This window comes from Artemia franciscana, chromosome 2, assembly GCF_032884065.1.
Source record: "Artemia franciscana chromosome 2, ASM3288406v1, whole genome shotgun sequence".
Taxonomy (NCBI): domain Eukaryota; kingdom Metazoa; phylum Arthropoda; class Branchiopoda; order Anostraca; family Artemiidae; genus Artemia; species Artemia franciscana.
Window position 1 is genome coordinate 66467577 of NC_088864.1, and position 13291 is coordinate 66480867.

At 34.7% G+C, this 13291-nt stretch overlaps 1 protein-coding gene across 1 annotated transcript in view; it reads left to right on the plus strand.

The window, feature by feature from the left end:
* The window catches only part of LOC136043975 (pre-mRNA cleavage complex 2 protein Pcf11-like), an 80367-nt gene that overhangs the window by 38371 nt on the left and 28705 nt on the right, over window positions 1–13291 (plus strand). Inside the window, exons 6-8 of the mRNA XM_065729057.1 lie at window positions 1677–2184; window positions 11030–11183; window positions 12778–13276. Coding sequence (XP_065585129.1) covers window positions 1677–2184; window positions 11030–11183; window positions 12778–13276 — 1161 coding nt within the window. The remainder of the gene's footprint in view (window positions 1–1676; window positions 2185–11029; window positions 11184–12777; window positions 13277–13291) is intronic.

Consider the following 13291-nt stretch of genomic DNA (forward strand, 5'->3'; position numbering starts at 1 on the left):
AAGGCACCCTGATGCCACTAAGCAGACAGACAGGTATGGTTTGCCTTGGAGGATAGGGGCGTAAAATGAGCTTATGACGGAATGGAGACCCTCAACCATTTCACAACATCGGAACAGTTCCAGCTTTCTATACTAAGTCTATCTTTGTCGGGGCGTTTTGCAAGGGTTCGTATACGAGATAAGTATGAGAAAGTAATTGTGTTGCGGAGCAACACTACTGCTTTCGTAGTTTTTTTTTTTTTTTTCACCGTGATCAGCGACCTGTAGCTCCGAAGTGGTAAGAGTTAAAAATTTGAGATTTTTCAGAGGGAAGGGAAACGTGAAACAGAGTAAAAAAGTTCCAGAGAAGTTCCTAAAATTTGTAACAGTTTTCCATAAAAAAAAATAAAACGGTTTTTTTCTTAGAAACTGTGCATTCGGTGTTTGGCGTCAAGTTAAGACGACCCTAGCTTCGGAAATAAACTTGTTAGAAATACAGTTATGCTGAACTCATGTAGAACTTTCATTTGTCTCTTCGAGAACCGGAGCACAAAATTCCGTAGCTCTTACAGATTTCCCGGAAATAATTCCGGAAAAGTCCATCTCGTTCCGATTTTTTTTGGAATTTTCTCAAATTTTCGATTTTGATGTTTCTTATATTTTTATCGAGTAGTGCTATGAAAAGTATGCAAGAAGAAGTGAAGTGTTCTATATACCAAGTTGCTTCGTTCTCTAAGAAATAATTTCCGAAGTTTCGACGTTCTAGAGGTAACTTCTGTTCTGGACCAGCTAGAATTTTTTTTTCCAACGCGGTTCGACAGGTCTCGATCTCCTAACAACTGGAGCTTACAATAGTTTCTCCGAAATAAAATTCCTTCTTTGGGTTTTTCTATTTGGAAGTTTTGTCATGCCCTCGGGGCAATTTAAATTTTTTGGTGAATTTGGTTTGTTTTATATTTTCCTAGCTTAGACCATCAAAAGTTAAGCAGAAAACTATAAGACGTTATTTCCGTATCTCTTTCAGATTTCCCGGAAATAATTCCCGAAATGTGCGTCTCGAAACATAATACTTCGAATTGGCGTGACTGTTGCTCCGCGACTGTGTCCCGTAGGGCACAGTTGCACGTGTTGCTCCGCAACTGTGCCCTAAGGAACAGGGCACAGTTGCTGCAACACTTCCCGTTGCACAGGCAACGGAGGTCTAGTTAGTGCTGTGTTCAAAAATTGTTGGTGTCGAATTGGAAGCTGAGCAGGATTGCGTATTATCCAATAAAAACCATTTTTTTGCAGAGAAAAAACATTTCATTTGCTGTCAGTGGCGACAATCAATTGCAGCTGGTTGTAACGAGTTATATTGTACGTTGGGTAAGATCTGCGAAAATTGACGTTCGATTCCCAAGTCTAAGGTTATAATGGAATAAAGTTTAGATGACTAGGTCACTTTTTACGGGTGAAGGATGATAGTTGGTCAAATAGTGTGCTTTTTGGCATCCAGTTTGGGCCAAACAAAAAGCAGCACTTATTCGAAAGGAGTGGAAAGAGGTTATAAAGGAAGATTTATGTCAGCCCTGATCAGGCGTGTTGACCTCAGGTGTCCTGCTGCTGCAAACAAGCTTCTATGCAACTTCATTATCCTTAGAGTATTAATTTATAATTTATTACTTATGTATGCTATTAATTTTCTTTTTTCTTTGCAGAAACCGGTTGTACCAAGCACGGTCACAGAAAGAAGTAACAGGGACCCTCGAAGAAGAGGCATTGCTGCTGTAACTCCTCGTACTGAGAGTGAAGTTGCAACAACCTCAGTTAAAAAGACTGTTGTTAGTGATACTGTTAGTAAAGACTTGCGTACAGGGGGAAAAATTAAGGGGGAGAAGGGTGAAAGTTCTGTTAGTCAAGGGAAGGAGTCGAACCTCAAAGCCCCGCCAGGGCAAAAGAGCCCTGTTAAGGTGCCTAGTCCACCAAAAGCAAAGACATTAAGCCCAATTCGAGTTAGTCGTGCACCGAGCCCTCCGCGGGTTAAAACGGAGAAAGCACGCCAGTCTCCAAAACGCGAGAGATCGCCTAGTCGTAAATTAAAGCGTAAAAATGACAAATCTAAAGTCAGTGAAGATGTACCTAGCGAGAAGAAATTGAAATTTGTCGCTCCGGTAGAAGCAAAGAAAGCTGATGTTTTATCTGTTGGTGGAGAAAAGTCTTCGAAAGGTATTTACTGCCGTACAGGCTGTACATCTCTAGTCAATTTATGTGATTTTCTAAATAAATTATTTTTAGCTTCCGGTAATGGTTGGAATGTTGTGGATGTATGGAAGATACAGGTGTCTGCATATTTAATCTAGTCGCAGCTGTTTGTATTTATTATTATTACCGTGTAGATTTATTCGCTTTGTATCTGTGATTTCATTTTTTTAATAATCAGTATAAAAAAAGGCACCAGAACTATTTTTGGAGGCTTTAAAGATCGCTGATACAAATTTCAGTTTTTTTTTTCTTCTGTAAACTTGAATTGATGGTGGGCAACATTTGCTCAATGTATTTGGATATGTCGTTGTCATAATGTCTGATAATCTCGCCTGGTTAATTGCACAAAATTGCTCCTAGATCATTTTTGCAGAAAAAAAAAGATACTGGTTATCAAAGACAAATTCAGATGAGGAATTTTAGACGAAAAATGAGGTTTTATTTGTTGGCCTATCTTTGCCAAAAACCAGATGTTTTTTTCGTTCTTTGGGTTGATCATGACTCATGGCATTTGAATTGACCGTGGGTCAAGGACATGTCAATCATTTGAATGAAGTCGAATACAAAAATACTAAACAGATAATACCACAATCGATAAAATTGTACCAACGAGGTATATTGCCTTGCAGTTTTCTAAATTATTATTTTGTTTTGAAGCAAGATTTGACATAGTCAATGGGAAACGAAATGTAATAAGTGAAAGGGGTTCATACCGTAATCTTAGTCTGCACTCTCATACTAAAGAGGGCGAACTTCTAAATACAAATGTGTGTTATATCAAGCACAAAAACACCTTTTCTAAAGAGCCACCTTGGTGACACAAAGGAGGTTCAGTTGCACTCAATTTCTGTTTAGGTCCGCTTCAGTAAGTTTCTGGGGGGGAGGGGTAATCCTGATGTCTTTGGGAGGAGACAACATGAAGGAGGGTAAGGGGCACCTACAGCATAGGAGCTTTGTGCCTTCTTTACCTGGGTTTTTGGAAGATATTGGTAATACATCTCCAAACATAATAGACTAAACACGGATGAGAAATAAATACAGCTAAACATTCCTCTAGTTACTGCAAAATCCGATATGGGAAACTGACTATTTTAATAGATTTACTTAGAATTATACGTCATAATATTCGTGACTAAAGCTTATTATGTTTGTCGCGATACAAAAAGGCAACTAAAACTATAGCTTTCAATGTAAGCATGTATTTCTACTTGGGCTGCTAATTTTGAAATAATCGTTTACTTGAAAAAAACTTTTAGGGGTCCTTTCCTTCTTCTTAAAATATAGATGGCGAGCAGAGTTCATTCACACATACTGACTGGAATTTCTTGCTATATACACTACAAGTCGCAATTCGAGGCATAGACTATTATGTACAATATGTCTACCAGTGAAGCATCAAGGAATGGATTAGCACGTCAAATCAAAGTTAAAAAATCTCATTAAGCACGTTTGTCATGTTTGGTGGTGAAGACATTTTGCAATTATTTTCGGTCTTGTTGCATGGGTTTGTTATGGTTAAAGTCGGCTACGCGTCTCCTTTTGGATTTTTATTTTGCTAGAAATTATACATGTCAGGCTTCTTATTTTAGTCGAGATTTACAGAAAAACATTCAAATACAACTATAAAAAGAAGATCTAACCTCTTAGATACCAGATGAACATCAATGATCCTGCCAGACACATCACAAATTGAAACACAATATATACCAAGACTTTTACTCCCAACTTCGAATTGGGTAGCGGTATCTCGACTTGATTTTAGGGCTAGTCTAGTTGCCAGCAGTCAGGTATTAATTTTTGTCAAAACCCATCATAGGGTGGTAGTGTTTAAAAAAAATATATAGAAAAAAAAAGTGACAGCATGTTGGGGTGCTAAATTAGAAACAAAATTACACTTATAAGAGTTTCAGCAAAGACGAGTTCAGGAATCTGCCACTAAGCCGGGGCTAAACAATTTACTAATTATTAGAACAGAAAGAAAGGGATATGTCATCATCGACCTTATCCAGTATCATCTCGCTACAATTAATTTAACAAAAAGTCTATAATAGATTAGATTCTGAAATTTCCAGAGATTTTTTTAATGGTCAGATGTTGCAGACAACATCTTCTATCGGTATTCTAAAAATGAAGGTTTTGCTTTCTGCATGTATTAATATCTTATTCTTTTTAAACGTAATTACTATACGGATGTCAAGTCTGGACCTTGGATTACGAGATTCGGAATTTATGATTTTCCGATATGACTTGCGTTCACACGCTGCGGATTGTAGTTTTGATTTTAGCTATGACCAATCCTGTTGATTTCTTGAATAAATATCCGCCTTCGAAACCCACTTTTGAATTTGATAGCATGAAATATGATAGCCCTGGGCTCTACAACTGGTCTTTTAATCAAACACTTCAGGGAACTGGGCTTTAAGAAAGAAGAAATGGGTTCTTGTTGTCTTTTGTCTTCAATATTCCTATAAGATGAATAGGATAGAAAAAGACATTTCGAATCAGTACTGTGGCTAGGAAAAAGTCCAGGGCCTCTGGAAGTTCTAAAAAATGATTTCTTCTGTGCGAGTTTACAGTGTTGTGATAAATTAAGTAATTCACAAACGCCGATATTTTGGGCAATAAATTTCGCAGTCAAAATTGTAAAAAAGGTATTGTAGGATTTCTCTAAAGTCAAGCAGATTCCTAGAGGGTTTACTCCTGCCTACTGTGAGATCTCAAGGTTGATGGATTTTCCCACATTTTTCTTAAATATCTCCATAGTTTACCCCGATTTTTTCTTTTCTCGAGTTATTACACCCCTTCTAGAGGCCAGGCTCTAATATAAAATCGTGTATACATGCTAAAGTTTGGCAATTTGAAACGCGTCTTGCACCGAACATCTCTACTTTTTATATATGAAATGTAAATTTCTCTTTAAGAATCAAAATCTTACGTGCACAAAACACTTATATACAAAATTCATTTCGCGGTTTCGTCGATTTTGGGTTCTGACTTCTAATCACAATGGAATAAAGTTCAATATTTATTTAATAACCATCAAAAATTATTTCTCCAAAATTATCAAGTGAAAAGGGTTTTGCTAAAATACTACTATTACTAATGGTTCTCTGCAGTATCAGGCCAACACAGCTAAACACGCTTCTCCGCCACAATCTGTACAAACTTTTACTCTTTACCCCTTCTCATGAAATTTAAAGCCTTTTAAGCCCTTCCTTATGACCGTTTCACCCCGTCTGGAACGACCTGCTTTTCGTGTAGTTCCAGATTTACGGTTATCCGTAAAACGTGTCAAAGCCACCTCAACCATTTTTTGATTATAGCCCTAGATAGTGGGATCGAACCATATTTATTATTCTACATCTTAATAAAATGATTCTTTATTTGCGTATTATATTAAGTAAACATTTTGGTATTTCACTGACCAGGGACCCAGAACACACATGGATGAGTTGTTACCAATAACATCAAGGATGTATAAATACGATGCCTGAATTTTCCTACAATTTACCTACAAATTGTGCTTAGTTATCAAAAGAATATTAGAAAATCCCATCGGTTTATTAACCCCAATTTATAGTTAATCTGTTATAATAATTTATCCCTACTTGGTGCTCATCTCAGCCATGTTATGTCAAAGCACGTTTGAGGTGATTCTAGAATGTATGCATCATTGCTGGAAGCAGGCTGTTTATAGTGGCATGATATTGCTTACCATACGACATACTATTATCATGTTCAGTAAAAAAATATACCGTAAGCGACATGTAAATAATGAAAAGTACCCGTAATTTAAATCGTATAAGAAACCACAGTTAACGCTTGAAAAATGAAAAGGAGCTATTGACGAATTGACTTGCAAAAAGGATTCAATAAAATAATAATAAAAAAACAGAGGCATAATTAAAGGAGTAAAGTCGAGGGTACTCAGGTAAGAGCATCAGGTCAAATAAAATACAAGAGTTGGTAAAGTCTTGGTGAGTTTGCTATAGCTCAAAGAATATGAATATATCCAAAGATCATTTGACGAAGTTTATGAACATGGGCTACAAGTTGTGGACCAAATATTGAAGAAGCATGACCTAGAGTTCAATCAGGTTGGTGTGACGACCTTCCATGCTTCCCTAGTTTAGCATAGTTGCATATTGTATTTGGTGGAGACGTACTGAATGAGGCTAAAAGTTTTGTTCACCAAGTGTATTGCAATTTATTGAGTTTTAGTTGTTGTTTTTTTGTGTGCAACTTTATTACATTTTTAAGCGTTGTTTTGTGTCGTGAGTTTTGTTCAATCATAGCGTCATATTTAATCCCTGTAATTTCTTCAGTCTTTTTATCTTGTTATTTTTAAGAGAAATTTTAATTAACTGAAGACTTTTTTCCAAAACAAAATAATTGTCGAAAGGGTGAAATAAATTTAATCAAGATGTAAACTCATAAGCAGAATAAAACAGATCTCAGTGAATAACATAAGTGCAAGAATTATAAATCAACAAATCTGCTTAATAACTTTTCCACTTTTTTCAGTTTTTTTTTTCATTGATGGACGTTTAATTAAATTAATTCGACTTAAAAAGCCACATCAGCGATAGAGAAGCGTACAACGCATGTGTGATCTATGTAACACTCGCACCTACATAAGTGAGGAGAGGACTTAATGGTCCATGACCCTCCTCAGAAAAAGTAACATTTTGTCAAATAATCTGCTTTTTTTAATTTGCCCTTCTTTCGGAAATAAAGTATTGTAATATATTTAAGACCATTCGTAGTATATAGTTCAATTCAAAGTATCTTTCTAAGCATAAAAATATACTATAGTATTTAACATTTCTAAGCAGACATGGCACCATTGGTGTACTTTTTTCTTACTTGAAGAAATACAAATATACATAAAAAGTCGATCTGTAGTGTAACTTACCTTTATCATTATATTTGTACCAGAGGCGCAAGGGTGGGCAGGGCGTCTTTCCTGTTCTTATAGAACTTCGTTAGAAAAATATCACATGGCGAATTCAAAGCTACTTTCAGAGAAGAGATCTCTGAGGAATATCCGTGGATATTCCCTCTCCCTCTCTCTGGGGAATATCCGTGGATATGCTCATACTGATGGTACTTGCAGGCCATTTGTGTTTAAAATGTGACGAATGTTCATAGCTGAGTGGTAAATATTAACACGAATGAAGCTCTTTCTTAGGATAATTTTTATCAAAACCGAAATATTCGAAAAAAAATCAAGCTTTGCACACTACAGGAGCTCATATTTAAACAAAAATTTTTTCCTCTACCAAACCAATGATAATGAATTTACATATATATATATATATATATATATATATATATATTCTCAAATGTTAACTTATTCCAATGTTAATTTATGCTTTATTATAATGTTAATTTATATGAGAATATTAACATATTCTCAAAATGTTCTACCCATCTATCTTTAAATCTTTCTTTATCACTAATTTTATCCCCGTTACTATCTTTAACTGGGTCAAATCCAGATTTTATATATATATATATATATATATATATATATATATATATTATGTGTGTGTGTGTGTGTGTGTGTATAATGTAAGTTTTTTTTACATAATCTTATTTTATTTCACTGTGCCTGTACAAAAAGAAAGCGGAGTAAAAATACTGAGAAAAAAAAAGGTTAAAATTGTCTAATGACCTTTATAAATGCTAGCGTTATTATTATGATGAATGTTATTAATAATAATGCTATGCTACATAGACGCTTTCTGGGAGCAGACAGCCTATCGATTTATAGATAAAGTGAAAACTTATCAGTAACGAGAAAGCTTATTCAAGAGCGTGAAAAATCCGTTGACATTTTTTTATAGTATATTAGAGTCACGCTCTTGTGCTTTTATCAACGAAAAAAGAAGAAGTTAGACTTAACAGCTAGAAAATACAAGAGAGTTACAAGGAAAACGTTATATAGAAAGAAGAAAACTCGCATCCGGAAGTTGTCATCGCTGTTTTGCAAAAGCTTCAAATAAAAACTCCTTATGGTGACAAAACAATGTACAGCTCTTTAACCAAACTGAAGCAAGTGACCTGCTTTTCCGAATGAATGAGTAATGTCACCTTGGTATATTTCATTTTGTCTATAAAGGATTTCTTAGAAAAGTGTGTTTTTTTTACTCGTGATTAGTGCTTAAGTTTTACAGACCTGAAAATAGTCCACTTTGAGTATTACCTCTATAATAATTTTGCTGTGTGACGATAATTTCATGTTTTAGTTTCATTACATATGCTCACGCTAATACATTGGAAACGTTTGTCTCCTTAATTATTAACATTGATATAAGTTTTAACCAAGTGAATATTTCCACATGTTGGTCCAAATTGTTGTAGTTTGCAGAAGATATCCTATGATTAAAATTAAAAAGTCTAGGTAGAAGCATAATCTTAATCTAAGGACAAATTTTTCTGCACATTGATTTTGAGCGCTGCTATTTTACTGACCTTTGGGGGGGGGGGGGTAAAAGCACTTCTCTTTTACTGACCCTTGGGGGGGGGGAATGGGCTGATGAAAATATATCACATAGAAGATCAGTCTCAGTTGGTTAAAAAAAAAAAGCAATTAACTAATTTTAATAGCAATGTCACCCAAATCAATATGTAAAAATAACCAGCCAGTCGTTAAAATCCATTCCCCCTCCCAAATATTTTGGCTAGTGACGCCTCTGCTCAGATGAATTTTTGTAAACTAGAATTGGAGTGTTAGCAAAGAGAAGAAGCGAAATTATTTTTTCATAACCCCTTGGGGATAAGTATTTTCTCGTTAAATGGTCTACGTCTTCGGCGTATTTTAGTTGGCAATTTGCATTATTCTTGTAAGTGCATGCAGTATCTGGATAGACAACTAATCCCGCCCACTTGACGACTGATTGGTTTTCCGAGTGGAATTTTGATCCAGAAGACAGTAAAAAGAACGACAAGTTAAACTCCACCTGATTTGCTCTTCTGTGTGAAATTTTAATTAAGTACATGTGTAAAGTTTAGTGTACAAGGAGTTTCTCTATTTTTATGTATTTCGAAAAACTTGGTTATATTAAGAACACATGAGAAATTTTTTTTGACTAAGTCTTATATATAGATTTTAACTCACATTTGGCTATTTCATTCTTCCAAAATTATATATTCAAGCCTTTCATATGAATTCTGAATGTGGGCTGGGGAAGCGTCAAGAAACATTTTTGGATTAGCCGTTCACATTGGTCCCGAGGGGGTAGAATTTTCCCTCTTACTGCACAAGGATTTCGAGTGCATAGTGGAAAATTACGTTATGTATACCCTCCCACACACACACACACATAAGGTCGAGTCCTTAGTTTCCTCCCCAAAAAGTTGTTTTTGTGTAAACTATCCTCGTTTCCTTAGAAAAAGATGGCACAATCTTTTTAAAGCAGCCACAATTGTTCAGTGTACTTGCCTAGCATTAAGCAAAAATTCTCTAGATCATTATTATCTGTATTTTATTTCCCGAGGGGGTAGTATCTTCCCTCTTACTGCACAAGGATTTCGAGTGCATAGCGGAAAATCACATATGTATTCCCCCTCCCCCACACACACATAAGGCCAAATCCTAAGCTCCCTCCCATGAAAATCGTTTATGTGTGAACTTATTAGCTAATCCCCGTTTCCTTAGAAAAAGACGACATATACTCTTTTTAAAGCGGCCAAAATTGTTCAGTGTACGTGCCTAGCATTAAGCAAAAATTCCCTAGATCATTATTATCTGTATTTTATTTACATCCAATAGTCGTATGTTTTAAATAATATATATATATATATATATATATATATATATATATATATATATATATATATATATATATATATATAGTAAGAAGAAAGAAAGAAAAAGTTTATTTGAGCCCTACGGCCATACACAACATGATTTAATTATACAACATTCCCTAGATCATTATTATCTGTATTTTATTTACATCCAATAGTCGTATGTTTTATAATAATATATATATATATATATATATATATATATATATATATATATATATATATATATATATAGTAAGAAGAAAGAAAGAAAAGTTTATTTGAGCCCTACGGCCATACACAACATGATTTAATTATACAACACGATTTATATAATTATAATTAATTATATAATACGATTTATATGATTTGATTATATTCTTTATAAACTGATAGAAGCTGTATCCTTCGTACCAGCAAAAAAATTCTTTACTGTCTGATGTCATACTGAAAAGCTTTATCAGAGCCGTAGTTTTTGTTTCATTAGTGTTCACTTTGTGAGTATGGGGGATGGGGGACATAACCAGGAACCTACACTGGAGCCCAAAATCGGAAGAGAAAACTTCACAAAGATGACACACATGATATTTGTGGGAATAAATAACTAGTTTTTTAACAAGTAAGTATTTATTGAAATTGTCGATTTTTATATGTATGATATATATATATATATATATATATATATATATATATATATATATATATATATATATATATATATATATATATATATGAATGTATGCTGGAGATTTGTTGTATATTCTATAATGCATTTGTAATGTTTAAATTTTCTCCTTTGATTTTGTTTCTTCTTTACTGACTTTGGAAGGTGGTCCGTTTCTGGGTTCTTTCCTTCAAATTCCTTTTGTTTTTGGGGATTGAATAGCCCAGCTCTATCCCAATAGTTTCTTATTATGACAAATGGATTTGAACATGAATTCTTAAAAACTAATTTATCTCTGTAAAATCAAACAAGGTAGGTAAGATTAAGTTGCATATTTAGTCTATATTTTAGGTCAAAAACCAAAAGACCAACCCGCAGAAGATACCGAAGTACCCCCAATTCCTGCTGAAACTCATGGAGATGTGGACCTCAGAACCAATGCTTTGCCAGCTGTCCTGCCATTACCTAGACCTGTTTCTCCACTTAAGGAAGAAAACGAGCTAGGGTAGGTCTTTCATTATACTTAAGCCCTTTGTTGCTCCCTATTTGACAAAGTACCACCCTACACTACAGTCTCGCTATTCCTAAGTTCCGTAGTTTATGGAAAAGTACTATTTTATTTCTTTCTGAGCAGTATTAAGAAACGCCTTATGACATTTCCCACCTTTATACAACTTAAGATTTTAACTCTCGACTCCCTTTTAATGTTTGTATAAGTTTGTTCGCGGTGTGTAACTTTTGTCATTGTATTGTAACGTCCCAAAAAAAATTCAGTTTTTTTTCTGATCTAATTAGTGATGAAAGAGTGATTCGTGTCGGAATTTCTTGTGGTGGAGTTTGTTCGCATCACCATCAGTTTTTTTATAATATTTTCTTTTATATTTTTCTTGTGTAAAATTTAATGTTCTGACTTTAACTAATCATTTTCCGACTTAATAATTTTTTTTTGCGCTTACGCATTTTGTGTATTTATTTATAATGTTTTTCTTGATCGAAAATCTAAAGTTAAAAAAAAACTTGAAAAAAAGAATGGTGATGCAAACATTTTATCCTAAATTGTGGAATCATGAGATGAAATTCTATATTTCAGTAAAAAGTATTACTGTCACTGTTTTGGTCATTATAACTTTTTACCGTTAGGTAAAGTTCTAGTGTAGTGGCTTCTTATTATCTTAGAAAGGGGTTGAGTTAGGTAAGTGAAGCTTTCAGGAATGAATCTAGGATCTAAAATACATCATGCAATGGTGTAATCAAGCTACTATCTCAACCCGTTTCATATTCCTGAGGCTTAGGAGATTGCACACAAGACTGTTACAAGATAAAAAATATTTTACTTTAATTTTGAGTTTTGATTCTCTTTTTTTAACTGTTTCTTGTTTTTTAAAGTGTAATTCTTATTATTTCAGCGGAATTATAAGCCATATCAAGGCTTTTACTGTGAGTTTAAGAGATAGATTTATAAATCATTAAAACTTTATAAATCAGAATTGAGCAAAGGCATGAGGCTTGAACACTTTTCTTGCGCCTGTTTTGAACAAGGTTTCACCTTTATAACACAAAGTTTGTAAACCAATGTCAGGGAAGGAGTGGAAGTAGATACTTCAAAGTGCCTTCTTGGAGGATCATTAAGACTCTGGATCCATCCCTGGGAATTTCAGCTACTTCCTAAGATGAATAACAGCCTCTAATCCAGAATTTTTTTTTTTTTTTTTTTTTTTTTTTTTTTTTTTTTTTTTTTTTTTTTTTTTTTTTTTTTTTTTTTAGTGTAAAAAGTTTTGATACTAATGTGTACTAATACAATAAATCCTTGTAACTGGGGATGCATCAAACAATGAGCAAAGAAAAGCAAAAAGTTCCCCGACTGAGTGCTACGAGCTAATCATTCCGTTTGACCACTTGGATTGTCTTCTGTCACTAGCAACTGTCCTTCCTCCCTTAATGCTATTCTTAGTTACAGTGTTCTGCTGTTGCACTTTCGGTTCGGCAACTTAATGATTTATTCCCCTACTACCTCTAATTTTCTTTCTCTCCCACACTTTAGCAGAATTTACTAGCATGGCTATTAGTCTCTTTTTTGACCTAATTGTTTTTTGTTCTAGTCTATTTGGCTCTGAAGATACAGACATGCGAGTTTTCCCGTCCCTTGTTGAAAAGCTAGCGGCTGTTATGCGCCGTAATAAAGAAGAAAAATCTAAAGAGGAGGCAACTGTTGATGTGCTTGCTCAAAAGTCTGAACCTCTAGTGGCTGCTCCTCCTGTTTCTAACCTACCTGTTAGGGAAGAAAAACTTGAACCTCCCCCTCCGCCAAAACTTTCTAAGATTCCAAAGAAACAGCCTGAAGCTGAGGAAGATAAAAGAAAGGGCGAAGAAAGGAAAAAGCGCGAAGACAGAGACAGGAGGTCCCCCAAAAAGAAGAGGGAAAGGTCTCCAAAGCGATCTCCTGCGAGAAAAAGGGAAAGGGATCTTAGTCCGGTGTCTAGCGGTCGATCGCCAATACTGGAGTATGATAGTGCTAGTCGATCTCCGATTCTAAGATCACGTCCAATCGAATTGTCTCCTAGAAGACGTGGTTGGAAAGCAACTAAAATTGAGGAAGAGGTAAATATTTAAATC